The 16,226-nt window shown below is 43.8% G+C and overlaps 1 protein-coding gene across 1 annotated transcript in view; it reads left to right on the forward strand.

Moving 5' to 3' along the window:
- dner (delta/notch-like EGF repeat containing) overlaps positions 1-16,226 on the forward strand; it is a 72,407-nt gene that overhangs the window by 27,109 nt on the left and 29,072 nt on the right. Inside the window, exons 2-4 of the mRNA XM_084065553.1 lie at positions 10,952-11,296; positions 12,109-12,206; positions 14,643-14,806. Of these exons, the coding sequence (XP_083921679.1) occupies positions 10,952-11,296; positions 12,109-12,206; positions 14,643-14,806 (607 nt within the window). The remainder of the gene's footprint in view (positions 1-10,951; positions 11,297-12,108; positions 12,207-14,642; positions 14,807-16,226) is intronic.

Genomic DNA, 16,226 nt, shown 5'->3' on the forward strand with positions numbered 1-16,226 from the left:
TCCAGACAGTGGATTTGGAACATTGTTCCTCGCCATGTGTTGCATTAAATTAAACCCAAGGAGTGGCTATTCTGTAGCCTGGTAAACCCCCCCCCCCCACCCCTCTACCGGAAATCTCATTAAGGGGCCGTGGACCCATATGCATCTCTACACATTCGCTATTATTCTTCTTCCGCCGTTTTTCACAGTTCTAGCCTAACCGTGCATACGCTTTTTACGATATGCAATATGGTAGAGGGCTATGCCAAACGGCCAAGGCCCGAAACTCAAAACCATTGGCCTAAGGGTGGCGCTATAGCAATCAATTGAAAATGCCAACTTTGAACAGGTACAACTCATGCCCTGTTTGACCTACAGCCATGAAACTTCGATACAAACATACGTCTCCTCATGCCTAACAACTTCCGCCTGACTGTGATCATAAAGCTGTACTGTTCAAGTCTTCTCTCTCATCCCTCCTTCTAACACCCAACCCCTTGTACGCCTCTATATCTCATTAATGCCCAAACTCCCACAAAGTTCTCCTCTGCGTTCACTTCAGCTCAGCATAACAGCACAGGCGAGGCATTAACATCAGACCCAGAGGAACTTACCATCAAGTTCAATTCCACCTGCAGTTTAATTTTAGACTCCATAGCTCCCCTTACCCGGAGGAACCCTAAACCTAAGGCTACTCCCTGGCTCAACGAGAACATCGAAGCACAGAGAAGGGCTTGGAGGAAAGCTGGACGAAGGTGGAAAAAGGACAGGCTTCAGGTCTCACTTCAGATCCTGAGGAGGGAGCAAAAGACCTATCACAAACTGGTCAAAGCCAAAAGAGTGAAGTACTTCGCCAATATCAATGCTAAGAACTCTCGCAAACCCAGAACTCTTTTTAGGATCATAAACTCTGTTGTTCGTCTCCCTCCCCTGTAGTTCAGGATACATCCCCTGGGAAATGTGAAGAGATTCTAGCCTATTTTTCGGACAAAGTCACCTCAATCAGACAAAATATCCCACATTCCACCCGGGACTTAGCCATCTCCCTGGGATGTCCATCCTCCTTATCCACCTTTGAGCCCATCACTCTCTCCGCTCTCTCTGAAACGGCGTCTTCATTGAGGGCAGCCTCATCTCCTATGGAAGTCGTCCCTGCTTCCCTCCTTAAAGGAGAAATCCGGTCATTTTAAGTGTTATGTTTGATGTGTGTCAAATCACTTACCAACGTATAAATGAAAATCGCGTAAATCCACAGAGCCCCCTATCGACCCCCACCGTTGTCATTGTAGGAGGATATAGAATAGCCCAAATTCGCCTATTTTAACCAATGCAAAGTCTGTTTTTTTGCTTCTAGTACTCATTGTTGAGTCCCATGATAATGTAACAGGCGCTAAAACTCCCGACAAGCTAACGGCTAATAACAAACGAGCTAACGCTGGGGCTGCTTATCTCTCTGAATGGCAGCCCCAGGTTGCCAGGTCGGGAGAGAAACCAGCAACCAGCATTAGCTCGTTCTGTTATTAGCCGTTAGCTTGTCGGGAGTTTTAGCGCCTGTTACATTATCATGGGACTCAACAATGAGTACTAGAAGCAAAAAAACAGACTTTGCATTGGTTAAAATAGGCGAATTTGGGCTATTCTATATCCTCCTACAATGACAACGGTGGGGGTCGATAGGGGGCTCTGTGGATTTACGCGATTTTCATTTATACGTTGGTAAGTGATTTGACACACATCAAACATAACACTTAAAATGACCGGATTTCTCCTTTAAGGAGGTTTTTGACACTGTAGGGCAAGCATCCTAGCCATTAGCAACAGTTCCCTGGCTTTCCATCTTGTCTTAAACAAGCAGTAGTCCAGCCCATTTTAAAGCAGCCAAATCTAGACCCCACCATCCTCAGTAGTTATCGACCCATTTCCAAACTCCCTCTCCTGACCAAATTGCTGGAAAAGACGGTTTTCAGTCAGCTGCATTTTGATCTTAATCAAAACGAGATCTTGGAAATGTTCCAATCTGGTTTAGGGGCTGACCACAGTACGGAATCGGCCCTTCTGAAAGTAACTACGACTTACTCCGCATTGCAGAGACTGGAAAATGTGCCACACTTGTTCTCCTTGACCTCAGTGCGGCGTTCGACACAATAGATCACACCACCCTTATTAACCCATTAAGACCTGAAGCCAATTCTACATGTCTCCTAAATCCCAACAGTATTCTGAAAAACGTATGTTTCTATATCAGTGGTGCTCAATCTTTTTCATGTCAAGGACCCCAAAATGATATGTATTTGGCCGCGGACCCCCATCTCAAAATATTTAGTTCCAGGGACCCCCAGAAGCAAAGATTTGAGTTACACACAGTTCGACAGCTCCCCTCCCCGGCTGAGTGAGGTAAGAGCAGTCATCAAGAAAGCGAGGTCAGCATCAGCTCCTGGGCCGAACGGAATCCCCTACAAGCTCTACAAGAACTGCCCCGCTGAAACGCTTATGGAGGCTCATGAGCACAGCATGGAAGAACCAACTCATACCATCGGAGTGGCAAAGAGCTGTGGCGGTGTTCATTCCGAAAGAACAGGAGTCCCGCAACATCAGTCAGTTCAGGAGCATTGCACTGCTGAACGTCGAGGGAAAGGTCTTCTTTGCAGTCATGGCCAAGAGACTAACATCTTACCTCATAGAGAATGGCTTTATCGACACCAGTTGCCAGAAAGCAGGAGTGCCAGGTTTTCCAGGATGCGTGGAACATTCTTCCATGATTTGGGGGCTGATCCAGAGGGCCAAGCAGGAAAAGAGCGACCTCCACGTGGTGTGGCTTGACCTCGCCAACGCTTACGGATCTGTCCCTCACAAGCTCATCCAGTTTGCATTGGAATTCTTCCACATCCCTGATTCCATCAACAACCTGGTAACCAGCTACTTCAGGGACTTCCAGATGTGCTTCAGCCTCCAGGACTTTACAACAGGGTGGCAGCGTCTGGAAGTAGGCATCGCCATGGGGTGTTCCATCTCCCCAGTCCTGTTTGTCGCAGCCTTTGAAATCATCCTCCGCGGAGCCCGTCAGACCGTAGGAGGAATAAGGCTGCAGACAGGGCAGAGGCTTCCACCACTCCGAAGCTACATGGACGATGTCACTGTGGTGCTGCAGACAGCCCCATGCACAAGAAGGTGCCTGAAGAGGTTGGACGAGCTGGTGACATGGGCAAGGATGAAGATAAAACCGCCCAAATCTCGAAGTCTCTCCTTGCGTAAAGACACCAGGAACGACAATACCACCTTTGTCGCAGGAGGCGAGCAAATCCCTCTACTGGCCAACCAGTCCATCCAAAGCCTAGGGAGGGAGTAGAACGCAGATCTGTCGGACAAGCATGCAGGCAAGGCAGTACGGAAACAACTCTCAGAAGGCCTGGCGAGCATCAACAAGAGCCAGCTCCCCGGGAAGTACAAATTGTGGTGCTACAACTTCACATTGTACCAAAGGGTTATGTGGCCACTGAAGATGTGCGAGATTCCATCCTCAACAGTCAACGGGTTGGACAGACTAGCCAACTCCTACATTCGGAAGTGGCTGGGCCTACCGCGTGGCTTCTCCGACACAGGCTTATTTGGGGCAACTTCGCTGCAGCTGCCAATCCAGTCCATCACCCTGGGCTATAAGCAGGAGAAGGCCAGGTTGGTTCTTGAGCTGAAAGAATCCTCGGATCCTACCGTGAGGAATGCACTTGTCCCCATCCGAACAGGCCGGAAGTGGCAAGCAGGCCCAGAGGTTGCCAATGCCATCGGCAGGCTCCAACACCAGGTAATAGTTGGCAGGGTGCAAGTAGGGAGAGCGGGGCTTGGCTGGGGAGATTCTCCACGCCTCTGGTCCAAGGCCACGAAGAGGGAACGGAAAGCCATGGTCGTGGAAGAGGTGTCAAGGGCGAACCAGGAGCAGTATACCATCAAGGCCGTGTCACAAGGTCGCCAAGGGAGATGGACCACTTGGGAAGGCACCATCAGGAGACCCCTCAGCTGGGCCGACCTGTGGAAGATGCCACAAGCCAGACTCAGCTTTCTGCTCAGGGCAACATACGACACATTGCCGTGCCCCAGAAACCTCCACCAGTGGTTTGGCAAGGAGGAGAGCTGTTCCCTGTGCAGTGCACCCAATGCCAGCCTACAGCACTTGCTGTCAGGCTGCAAAGTCGCACTGACGCAGGGGCGCTACACATGGCGGCACGACCAAGTCCTGACAAAGGTGGCCGAAATCCTGGAGAGCTGCAGACAAGATGCCAACAATCAGCCCATAGCCAAACAGCTTCCTGTCAGGTTTGTGAGGCCAGGGGAAGGCAGAGGAGACACCAGCCGACGAGGCCCCCGGAGTGTCCTTTCTCAGGCAAGGGACTGGAGCATGAGGGCCGACATCGGCAAACAGCTGCAGTTCCCCCGTGAGATTACCACCACTTCACTCCGGCCAGACATCGTGCTTTGGTCGGCTGCTACCAAGTCTGCCATGCTCATAGAGCTCACCATCCCCTGGGAGGAGGGAATCCAAGCCGCCTATGAGCGGAAAGCAGCCAAGTACGCAGACCTGGCTGCCGAGTGCAGAGAGGCAGGCTGGTCCACTACCTGCTACCCTGTGGAAGTAGGCTGTCGGGGCTACGTCAGCACATCAACAACAAGGCTGCTTCGAGATGTGGGAACAACTGGGGCTAAGCTCCGAAGGGAAACCAAGGCCATTGCTGAGGAAGCAGAGAAAGGTAGCTTCTGGCTGTGGCTGAGGAGGAGGGATAAGAACTGGGGGTCAAGGCAATGAAATGGGCCAGCTGCAGGGGGTGGCAGGGAGACGTCCCTGCCACCGCTCCGCCACCAGGAGGCGTTCCGGGGTTAAAGTGAGCGAAACTCCAATGAGCGGTGGTCCCCCGCTGATGACCCTGCAGCTGACCCAAGGCGCCGTAGGAGGCGCGTCAGGCATATTTGCCCAGCAGAAACAACACCATACCTGTACAATCAATCAAATGTTCGCTTTAAAATATATATATATTCAAAGATTTGCACACATTTTCAATTTTTCAAAAATAGCGGATCTAGAAGCGCGTAGCAACTCGGTGCAATACAGCAATATAACATTTGATCTGGAACCTGATCCATGTCCCTTACGCAGACCTTTTAACCACATGAACCCTAGTGGCCCTATTCTGGGCACGTCATAGACTTATAATAGGCGAACATTCTGCGAAAATAGCAGATCTACAAGTTCACCCCGCATCGTGTTGCAGGTTCGAGACGCATTGTGAGCTAAGTATAGACCCCTGGGGTCAACTATGTATACATGGTATAAGTGGTTAAGAGCATGTGCACGTGAGAGTGATATTATGCAAATACGTGCAAACGTCTGGTTCCCCACCACAACAGTCAGGGAGCCTTACTCTATTTAGAAGCATTGAATGAGACAAAACTGTGATAAATGCTGAAGTAAAGGTGGGGGGGGGGGCGTGTCGAACTAACATGCATACAGTATAGCACACGCAATACTTATGCAGCTTGTGCGGAAATTAATTGCTCGTCGTTGCCTAGCTACTGTAGCTATGGCAACACAGATATCTTGCTCATTATGGAAGGACTGCAAAACAATTTATAGCAATCTGCTCATATATAACCTCTCACATTGTCACATACTGTAATAGCTAATATCATACTGTAGGTTTGTTTGTGCTCATGTGTGTGTAGTGTACTCTATATGTGTCTGGCTTTATTTACCAATGTCAAATATTCTGGAAATGTACTGTATGTAAAATACTTTTTGCTGAATGTGACATGGCTTTCAAATATAATATTAGTATCACTTTCATGGGTTATTTGTGTACAAAGTGGTTGTGTGTGAATGTGTTTGGCTACATTTCTAGGAAGGGACTCTTGGGACCCAAACATACAAAGATATATTATGAATGATGAACCACTGTTTGAAGCCCTATTTCCAATATACTGCAAATAGCCCATCTACAAGCTCACAACTTGACATGGTGCAACACACTGTGAACTTGCAGATCTGTCATTTTCACTATATTGATTTATGCACATTTCATCTTACACAGATGAAACGTCAAGTCTCTGTAGACATTGCTTTTCATGTGTCAGAGTAGACGAGAGCAGAGTATCAAGACAGGTGGTTCATTTGCACCTAATTTACCCTGAGTAAAGGCTACAACTGAGTCTGGATGCCACATTAAGCTCTTCAGTCTACAATTTGAATAACGGCATTTAGTGTATTTAATACAACAGCTCCAAATAAGCAGTTCAATGTTAAAGGAGTAGTTCACCCAAACAATTACTTATTTTCTATCACACCCCAGGTCATTTTTTTGGGTGAACCACTGATGATTGAACGGCTATAGAACGGCTATAGTTTGAGATGTGGGTGACCTGTGTGGTCCCAACTGATGCCCATTGGACATGTTCCTTATGCACTGAGTGAAGAACATCCTTGTGGCTGGGGAATTGCTGTCTGTGTCCGTCGGTATAGTTTTGAGTTGCTACAGTACCTCGAGCCATTGGGATTGACAAAAAAAGTCAAAGAAAATGTCCTATCCCTGCAACAAAACCTTAGCGAATGGTTCATCCCATGGTGAAAATATGTTTAAAATAAACATGATAGAATTTTAGTTTGAGATTGAAGTTAATTTTATGCTGTAACAATGTAAATGTCGTATGACGCCAAAAATAGCAGCCCTACAAGCTCACAAAGCGTTGTATCCACGATATGTTGGTTGGCTATGTTGGGCGTGTGACAATGTTCTACCACAAAGTACTGTATAAATCGGGATTAACTCTACATAAATTCATTATTGATTTGTTGCCAGTAGAGAATGAGATATTATATAGCAGGCATATGTTTAGTATGCACCAGTCATTCAACATTTCCATTTGCTGAGTTACATACTACATAATTCATGCTGTTATACATTAATAAACCTGCAGATTAAGTTGCTACTCATTATGATGACACACATGCTCATGTGTTTCATCTTTGCCTCTCCAAATGTATTTCTGTAAAACCAGTCTATCTCTCTCTTAATCTCTCTCTCCTCTCTTTCCCTTTTACCCTCTTACTCCTCCCCGCCCTCTCTCTCTCAAATGCTTTACTCATTCAGTCCCTGCCAGCTTCAAATGATGAAACCAATAGCTTAATTTCCTCATACTTGACAGTATTGATCCTCTCCGCATTAGGACAGTTGTTCCAAATTAGCAGATAGATTACTGAAACTTGTGAGGCAGTTAATTTAGCCTCAGACCTCTTTGTTCTATTTGCGCATGGGAATATACTTAGATAAAGGATCTAATGTGGGTTATTACCTGCTTGGAAACAATTCTTCACATTCACATGCATTGTTGATATTGTAATATAACAAGAAAGATTCACATGTTAAAGGGTCTACACCATGAATTTAAAAAATAATAATAATATTTAATATCATTATCATATTGTTTATGTCCCTCAAACGTATTTCAAAAGGTTTGAGCCTAAATCAAGCCTCAATACTCATTCCAAGTTCCAACTAACTTCTCTCTGGCTTATAAAGCACTTTCACCTGCAATACCACATTGTCCTGTTTGGCACGGGGCGCTATTGAGCCAGTTTGTATGCATGTTATCTCCTGGTTCTGTGTGGAAAAAGAAAAATAAAAAATAAAAAAAAATAAGAAAGGTTTTTTTTTTTTTTAATATTTTTTTTTGTTTGTTTTTTTGTTGGAACTGAAAAACGGGAGGAATTGTTCCCTGACGTGACGTAGGCAGGGGGAACAAATCTGATGGACTGTTTTCAGACCAATTTACATAAAAAACACAGATAGCCTATGAAAGCCTGCATGCTGGAAGCCGGGTATTTTTTGGAACAGAAGAGAGGTGGGGGAGACCAAAAACACACAAAAATGAAGAAAAAGTTAAAATTCATGGTGTAGACCCTTTAATTAGTAAGTAAAGTAAGTAGCCTTGGGAACCAATGGTTCCAGAGCCATGTGGCCCTTGGGGCAGGAGCCTACTGTATCTCCTGTTTCTGTAGCATGAGGCGGCTTGATGAACAAATACACCCCCTGCACATGACTAATATGTCGCAGGGACTTACCCCCAATCGAACCTTTACTAATATTGTGTACACCAGCTAAGTTACCTTGTGGTTAGAGTGTCTGCCCTGATTGAGAGGGCTGGGTTCACTTCCCCAGGCGGGTCATACCAAAGAAGACAATAAAAATGGGACTGCCATCACGTTGATTAGAAGAACAACTTATTTATGATAGTAAATGTAATGGACTGGTAAATGGACTGCATTTGTATAACGTCTTTTTCCAAAGCACTTCGCAATATTTTTCATATACACCCATTTTCTACCCTCCCTATATTGAACAGATAGCGGACAGTCTTCCCAATGAGCACAAATGGTTTGTTTGCAGTTTAGGCTGTTTATTGCCGATGGAGAAGTTGTAAAACTGCAATACAGAAAATACAGAAAAATATGCATTCTGTAACAAATTGTCATAACATAAATACAACAATGCAATAGACATGAAAAAACACATACAATCAAAATGCTTCTACTAAACTGTACCTCACTTAAATGACATGCAGCTGTAGCAAGCAGTGAGGTTGATAAGCTTAATTGGCCTCAGCCTGTTTCAAACCTAAAACATCAAATTTAGCTTTCAATAGCATTTGGATAAACATCACAAAATAGACTAACACTAAGATTACACGAAAAATAAAACTACTAGAAAATTAACAGTATGTGCTTACAGTCATGTTTCCCAAGGCTTATCCAAAGAACAGGTGCAGTTCTCTCCTCTGCTGTCTTACTGCAGTGGTTCTCAACCTTTTCAGGTTGTGACCCCCCAAAATAGTTATATTTGAACTGGGGACCCCCCAGATAAATATTGTGAAACTAGCAGATCTACAAGCTTGTAGATCGGTAGATCAAGTTTTTATAGTTGATTACTTTTGATGCTGTAATTGTATTTTTTTTTTAGGTCTTAAAAGTCTTAAATTGTCACTTCACTGTCATCTGGGGACCCCCCCACAATCATGTGGGTCCCGACCCACAGGTTGAGAACCACTGTCTATACCGAACACAAACTGAAAAACGGACCGAACACACGCTTCAAAGATCAGAAAACATCACATGGTGCAAAACGAAACCACCACTAGGTGGCCATAATGCACACTAACAGTGGGCAGTACACCCATTCACACACCAGAGGAAGAGGAAACCATGCAAGGCACTAACATGCTCATCACGAGCATTCATTGATTCAGTGTCTTGCTCAAGGACACTTTTACATGCAGCCAGGTGGAGCAGGGGATCAAACCGTGAACCTTCCAATTCCAAGACTGCCACTATACCTCCTGAAGCATCGTCTTTTTCTGTCTATTTAAAAATCCAAAGTAGTGTTTGGATGTGTTCCAGAATTTTTAATTTCCCTATACTACTATTTTCTATGCTGGTACCTATTACTATTGGTAATACATTTTTTACTGTTGACTATACAGCATATAATTTAACAGTAAAGCTGATGAGGCAAATCAGTTTGTGTAGGCATTTCTGTAGTGCCGAAGCATTTTTTAGCTTGTATTGTGGGGTATCAGAGATAGTGCAACTCTTCCTCTAATCTTCAAGAGTATTCTTACTGGATAGTTTGCAGTGTAGTGGCGCTGAAATGAATACAAGAGAGACCTAAGGAAGGTTGACAGGAGAAAAAGGTCAACAGCCAGATTCTGATAATATATCTGAGTCAAATGAACCATAACACTGTGCACTCTAGCTGGAAGTTTGATAACTCCAGTGTCGCTTGGAGACGGTTCAACACTGTGATAAGAGCACAGCAGAGACACCTGCTATTCTGCAGTGCATCTTATAGAAGCCCCATGCACACCTGCATGCCATGTGTACACACACAAATACACACTCAAATACATAGACACATGCACACAATAACACAAGCATAATTACCATTCTTCTGTTGTTAATGCTGCCTTTTTCTTTTCTGGTGGCTTCGTTAAATAGCTGTGCTTTAAGGCAAGCCAGGCAGCTGGAACTGCAGATCTACTGCTGCCTGCTGCTGACGTTTTGGTTTAATTGTTTCGTGGAAGAAGGAGGGAAACTTTATGTTGGAAGAAAAGCAAAATGTAGCAAAGACTGAAAGCTTTGTTCTCTTTCACCTTCAACGGCCATGCCCAATATGTATTCCTCCAAATACATTCAATTATTGATGCCGACAGCCAGCATGGAGCAGGCTGTCAGGACACATTTTTGTCATATAGCTGCGTGACACGCCAGACCTGACTTGGGAATGGAATGTCTGTGCGGTGTGTGTGTGCGCATGAGAGAGAGTCATTGCACATAATATTAGTGTGTGTGTGTGTGTGTGTGTGTGTGTGTGTGTGTGTGTGTGTGTGTGTGTGTGTGTGTGTGTGTGTGTGTGTGTGTGTGTGTGTGTGTGTGTGTGTGTGTGTGTGTGTGTGTGTGTGTGTGTGTTATGTAGGCTACAGTACAATATGAAGAGGCATGTGGTTTCAATACCCTAAGAGGACCAACCAGTCTGAAGACCAACCATTACAGGTCAGCAGTGATAAGACTACAGCAATGTCTGGGGATATCAGAGAATTGGTATTACAGTATGACTAAATTGAAAAGGGGAAACACTGGTGAAGTTTGTACCACTGTCCTGTTCTTTACAATGTTCTAATGTCCATTACCTGAGATGCAGTGTTCATATATAACAAGAAGCTTCAGCTCTTCATTCTCCTGGCTCTGGCAAAGTAAACTGGGAGATTTCACAGGAAGGGAGGTGAAATGTAGGTGATAATAATGCCCCAGAAAAATAAATCACACCACTTCGAGGATGTCATTGTTCTGTATAACAGAGCTGTTTTGTATCCCCCTTGTAACTATTCCTTTATTTGTCTATTCTATTCTTTTCTATTCTTCTTCTTCTCTTTTTTTTAGTTCTTCACAGACCCCTGTGCCAGCAGCCCTTGTCTCCATGGAAACTGTAGCCTCCGTGATGGTGGGGAGGAAGGGGAGGCAGCTTATACCTGCGAATGTGTCGAGGGCTATGAAGGGGAGCGGTGCGACCAAATCCTATTGGACACTCCCGTGGCCAACTGGGACCCCGCTACGCCTCCTGCTCCGGAACTGGCTACTCCTGCCGCGTCCATCACCACAGCCGCCACTCAAACACAGCAGCCAACCACTGTCCCATCCACCACCTCTCAGGCACCTCCCACCCTGCAGCCATGGCAACCCAAGCTTGGACAGAGGTTGTTAGTGGTGCCCTGGGAGGCAGAGAGGGTGAGAGAACTGTGACACACACTAATGCATGCTTTGAGACACACATTTTAGGGTATTTAGGGGTGTGACCGAGTCCGCCATTGCCTTGTCGGTGCAAACAACACAGGTGTCAACATTGGGATTGCTAGACGGAACATACAGTGTTAATTTTATGTTATTTTCTGTCCTAGCACAAGGCTATGGTATAAGTATTATAGTGCAACCTGTAAGATGAAGACAGAATGTCCAAATCTTTGTTTTCCAAGCTTTCCAAAAAGAAGCCAAATCCATGCAAGAAGCACCTTTTTTTTGCGCCAACATACTCACTTGACATCAATTCGCTTCAAGCTAAGCATTGTTAGCTTGAAGATCAGTTATTTTCGGCAAGTGACACTGTCATGCGGTGGAGCGCAGACTGCAGGTCAGATTCAGGTGACTTAAAGTTTTCCTGTTGAAATTTCACTTTTTAGATGTGCAAGTTAACCGCAATTTCCGCACATAATAAGGTGTTGTACAAAATAAAAGCTTTTCACTTGAAAATTTCTTTTTTTGCCAATGGACACCGTCGTGCACCAAAGTTTAAATTAACCTTTAGGTATCATTGTGTCACATGAGCTGTTTTACAGAAATACTGTACCCCTCTCTCTCTCTCTCTCTCTCTCTCTCTCTCTCTGTGTGTGTGTGTGTGTGTGTGTGTGTGTGTGTGTGTGTGTGTGTGTGTGTGTGTGTGTGTGTGTGTGTGTGTGTGTGTGTGTGTGTGTGTGTGTGTGTGTGTGTGTGTGTGTGTGTGTGTGTGTGTGTGTGTGTGTGTGTGTGTGTGTGTTGTGTTGTAGGTTACTGAGGGACTGCACTGTGTGAGTCCTGAGCTATGTGAGCTGACATCAGGAACTCTGACCCTGTCACTGGATGTACCTGAAGAAACCACTGTCAAGTAAGATTCTTTTTAACCACGTTCAAGCTGGCATCCATACAGTATTTTGGGCATGTCATTATAAGCAGCATTTTTAGAGAACTTTCTGAAACCGTCACGAATGTTAAAAATGCATTTTAAAAAAGTATTGAAAATAGCAGATCTACAAGCTCACAATGTAGAATAGAAAATAATAGTTTGCACGCCTTGGGGTGTTCTTTGTCACTGTATATACGTGAAATTCATCCCCTGCAGTTAGCCATCCTATACGTTGCTTATTTCTAACCTATAATGTTTTCAGATAGGCCTACATATTTTAGTGTGCTGATTAAGTTTAAAATGAGTAATACACCATCTGGACTTCATCTTGAATGAAATTCAAAACGGAGCAGCTCTGTAATTAAAATTAAAAAAAAGGTGTGTTTGGAGGAACGTGAGCTATGGGAATCAAACAGGAGAAAGAAATTAAAATAATTTATAATGTATAAGAGTCTATCTATCTATAGTCATCATGCTCTACGTTTGCATTCACAGGAAGTAATTAAGATTGGCCTTTTAGGGACTTTTGATATAAAAATATGTTTTGCCATCTATAGGTATGTCCATATTTTGACCATGGATATGCTCTAAAAGTTGTATTTTTCCATTTCAGCACATCTTTAAAATCAGGTTATATTAGTACAGCATTTGTGTTTTTAACCTTTATTTACTCAGGGGAGAGTTTTGCTCACATCCCTTTTCAGCAACATCCCTTGGGGTAACTACAGGACATTGAATTATGCAAAGGTAATGCCTTTATTGGTAAAGGTGAAATGTGGATGTCCTTAATGGTGTCCCTCATTAAAGAGGAGTGTCACGACTCCATAGCTGTGTGCTGAAGTGTGTGTGTTAGCTGAATTGTGTGTGTGTGATTAGCCGAAGTCGCACACACGCACGCACGCACGCACGCACGCACGCACGCACGCACGCACGCACGCACGCACGCACACATGCCATTCACACCTAGCAGCCGGCTTCCTTTTGAACAACAGGTCAAGATTAACATCATGTGCTTGAATAGCCTAGAAGTGCAGACAGTTAGACTAGGTCTGAATCAACACCAAATGGTTTCTAGACTTAATAAAGCAACATTTCTAGTAATATATGGTTTGTAATGTTAACAAAATATAAGCAATAAGGTCTCATAATACACGACATGTGTCTTGTTCAAAATCAGGTTGTATTATGAGTTGCTGGCTGGGTATACACTGGAATGATTATGTTTTTTGTTTTTGTTTTAATTGATGTGTCTGATAATCCCATGTGGGATGGGTCAAGAAATTGTCCGGACACGGAAATAAAATATTCATTCATTCATTCATTCATTCATTCATTCATTCATTCATTCATTCATTCATCCATTCATTCACACACACAAGCCACCACACAAATATGGAGTGGTGAACAAAAAGTGTCATCAATTCGTTGATGTTTATGGTAAAACTGTAAACCTTTGGAGTTTAAAGAGGGTGAAAGGACAAGTACGAAAGAGAGAGAGAGGGAGGGGGGAAATGGAGAGTGAGGAGAGAGATGGGCGGGGGTGAGATAGTGAGTAGCTGACACGCTGTACTGCTTTCTGTCTCTTGGGTCAATCTATGTGTCTGTCTCTCTCTGTCTCCCCCCCCCCCTCTCGCTCTCATGCGCCAGTAGTTGGCCCATGCAGTGTCAGACTGAAGTAAAACATAAGCCTTGACCACAGGGGCTAGCTGGCTTCCACCGCTGTGTTCTTCAGGGTCATAGTGTCTCTGCAGGTAGCAGTACTACTGTAACCCCACTGAGACAGACTCAGCCATTAATCAACACAAATGCCCATAGCTAAAGCCAAGCACATTCTGAATACTTTGAACATAATTAGTAGAATATGGCTTTATTGTGTTGTAACCAATTGACTGAGGTTAGGGAGAAATGGATTGTGTGTAGTAGTTAGTAGTTAGTCATCACAACCCCCAACCTAAAAAGGTCACCAGTTAACTATTACACAACAGCAATCGTGTTTGGCAGCAGTTTAGATGTGTTTATTTTGTTTGTCCGTTGTTTTACAGTATAACCCTTCGGAAGATATGGCTTTCAGCATGTGCTGATTGGTCAGCTACAGTACCATATAAACAATAGGCAAGATGCAGCAGCTAAAATCTGCTCATCATCTTTCTGTTCCTTTTATGATTAAACTCGCCCATATGCAGTGTGCGTGATAAATATGCATGTATTGTACCTACCTACATGTACACCTATAAACACACATATTTTGCAGGATGATTACACACTGCTGGTAGTATGCCCATGTAAACACAGCATAAATACACACCCATACAATGCATTCCTAAGCCATTAAAACAAAATAAATAAAATAAGCACTTGGTCATTAATCTCTCTCTGTGTCTTATCGATCGATCAGTTTTTCTCTATCTCTCCCTCCAGGATCGTGGTGAATGCCAGTGGAGCTCCAGTATTGTGGCGTGTGGGAGAGGAGGGATTCCTGCGTTCCTCAGTGGTGGAGGGCACCATGATGGGCTTTCAGCAGGCCTCGGATGGACTGGTAGTGCCAGACCACTCCTTGCCCCTGGGACAAAATTACTTCCTCAGTAAGGCATCTCCTACTTAACCGATGACAGAATGCATCCGTCAAATTTTTACATTGAAGTTGGATTGTTACACCTAAAAGACAAATAGTTAGAAAGAAATCTAAGCAGACATTTAACAGCCTTTTTCCCCCACAATCTGTTAATTGAAGTTTTCAATTTTCAAAACTGGATTTCCAAAGCCATTTTTCCCTGGAGATTAAACCAAGGCAAAATGATGTTGACATTTTCCAGGTACAATAATAGTCCTGCAATGTTATTACTGTGGGCAGACTAGCACAATATTTTCATATCCAAATACTAATGTCATAATGTCAATAATTAAAAAAGAAAGAGAGAGAGAGAGAGTTATGTAAGGGATAATTGTCGCCACACCGGTAGTTGTTGAGAAATAACACCTGACATATTAAACACGAGGGGAAGCCGAGGTTTTAAATCATCTCGAAGGGGGTTATTTCTAAACAACTACCGGCGAGGCGACAATTATCCCACTTATTACACGACCAGTTAATACATGAATTAATAAATTGACCCAAAAGTAACAACAAAACTAAGTATTTCCTTGCTTACGGTAATGAAAGTATTCCATAAGTGTTGCGCTATGCATCCGCCCAGCGCAACACAGTTGCCTCGGAAAACAAGGACGTGTTGATCAAATAGAATTAATTTTCGGTTACTGCATCGTCTATTTCTCGCTTCAAATGTTTTCAAAAACATTCTTGAGAGCAACGTTTAGTTGTAAATGACATTGTGTGTTTGTTTACATGGCTATCATGTTGGATACAGCATAAAATCACAATCAAGCATTCAACCAAACCGTGTAATAAATTCATATATTTAATCTTTATCTGAATATTGAGCTTGCATACACACACTATAACTCACTCACACACAAATTCTTGTAGCATGCTCATACAAAATGTGTTGAGACGTTAAGTTGCAGCAGGTGTCTGTGGTGGATAACTGGGGGGCAGTGTGACCTCTGGGTGTGTGCTCTACATATCTAATGCTGTTTTCAGTGTGCTGTCAAGGGCCTGTCTGGATGCTGACCTTGGCATGTCTACCCACAATGCAGTACGACATCAGGTCTGCCTGGGGGGAGGGAGGCCATGGGGGCATTAAATCAATGAGGGAGACACAGAAGGACGTACACAGTGTAAAACAGGAGTTCCCAAACTTTTTCAGCTGAGACCCAAAAGATCTTATTTTTGTAATTTCTGATTTTAAAATATAAATAATATTGTGTGAAGAAAAACCTCTTGTACACAGTGAAAAAATACAGAACAAAGTAGCCTACACCGTTTAAAAATGGTCATTGCCAGAGTAATAAATTAACATTTATTAGGATTTTACAGCGTAGACTCTCTTTGTAAGGCAATGACCCTTAAGAGTCCATTTAACTCTGAGAATGTAAAAATGGACA

The sequence above is a fragment of the Gymnoscopelus microlampas genome, assembly GCF_963454915.1.
Source record: "Gymnoscopelus microlampas genome assembly, chromosome: 8".
Classification (NCBI taxonomy): domain Eukaryota; kingdom Metazoa; phylum Chordata; class Actinopteri; order Myctophiformes; family Myctophidae; genus Gymnoscopelus; species Gymnoscopelus microlampas.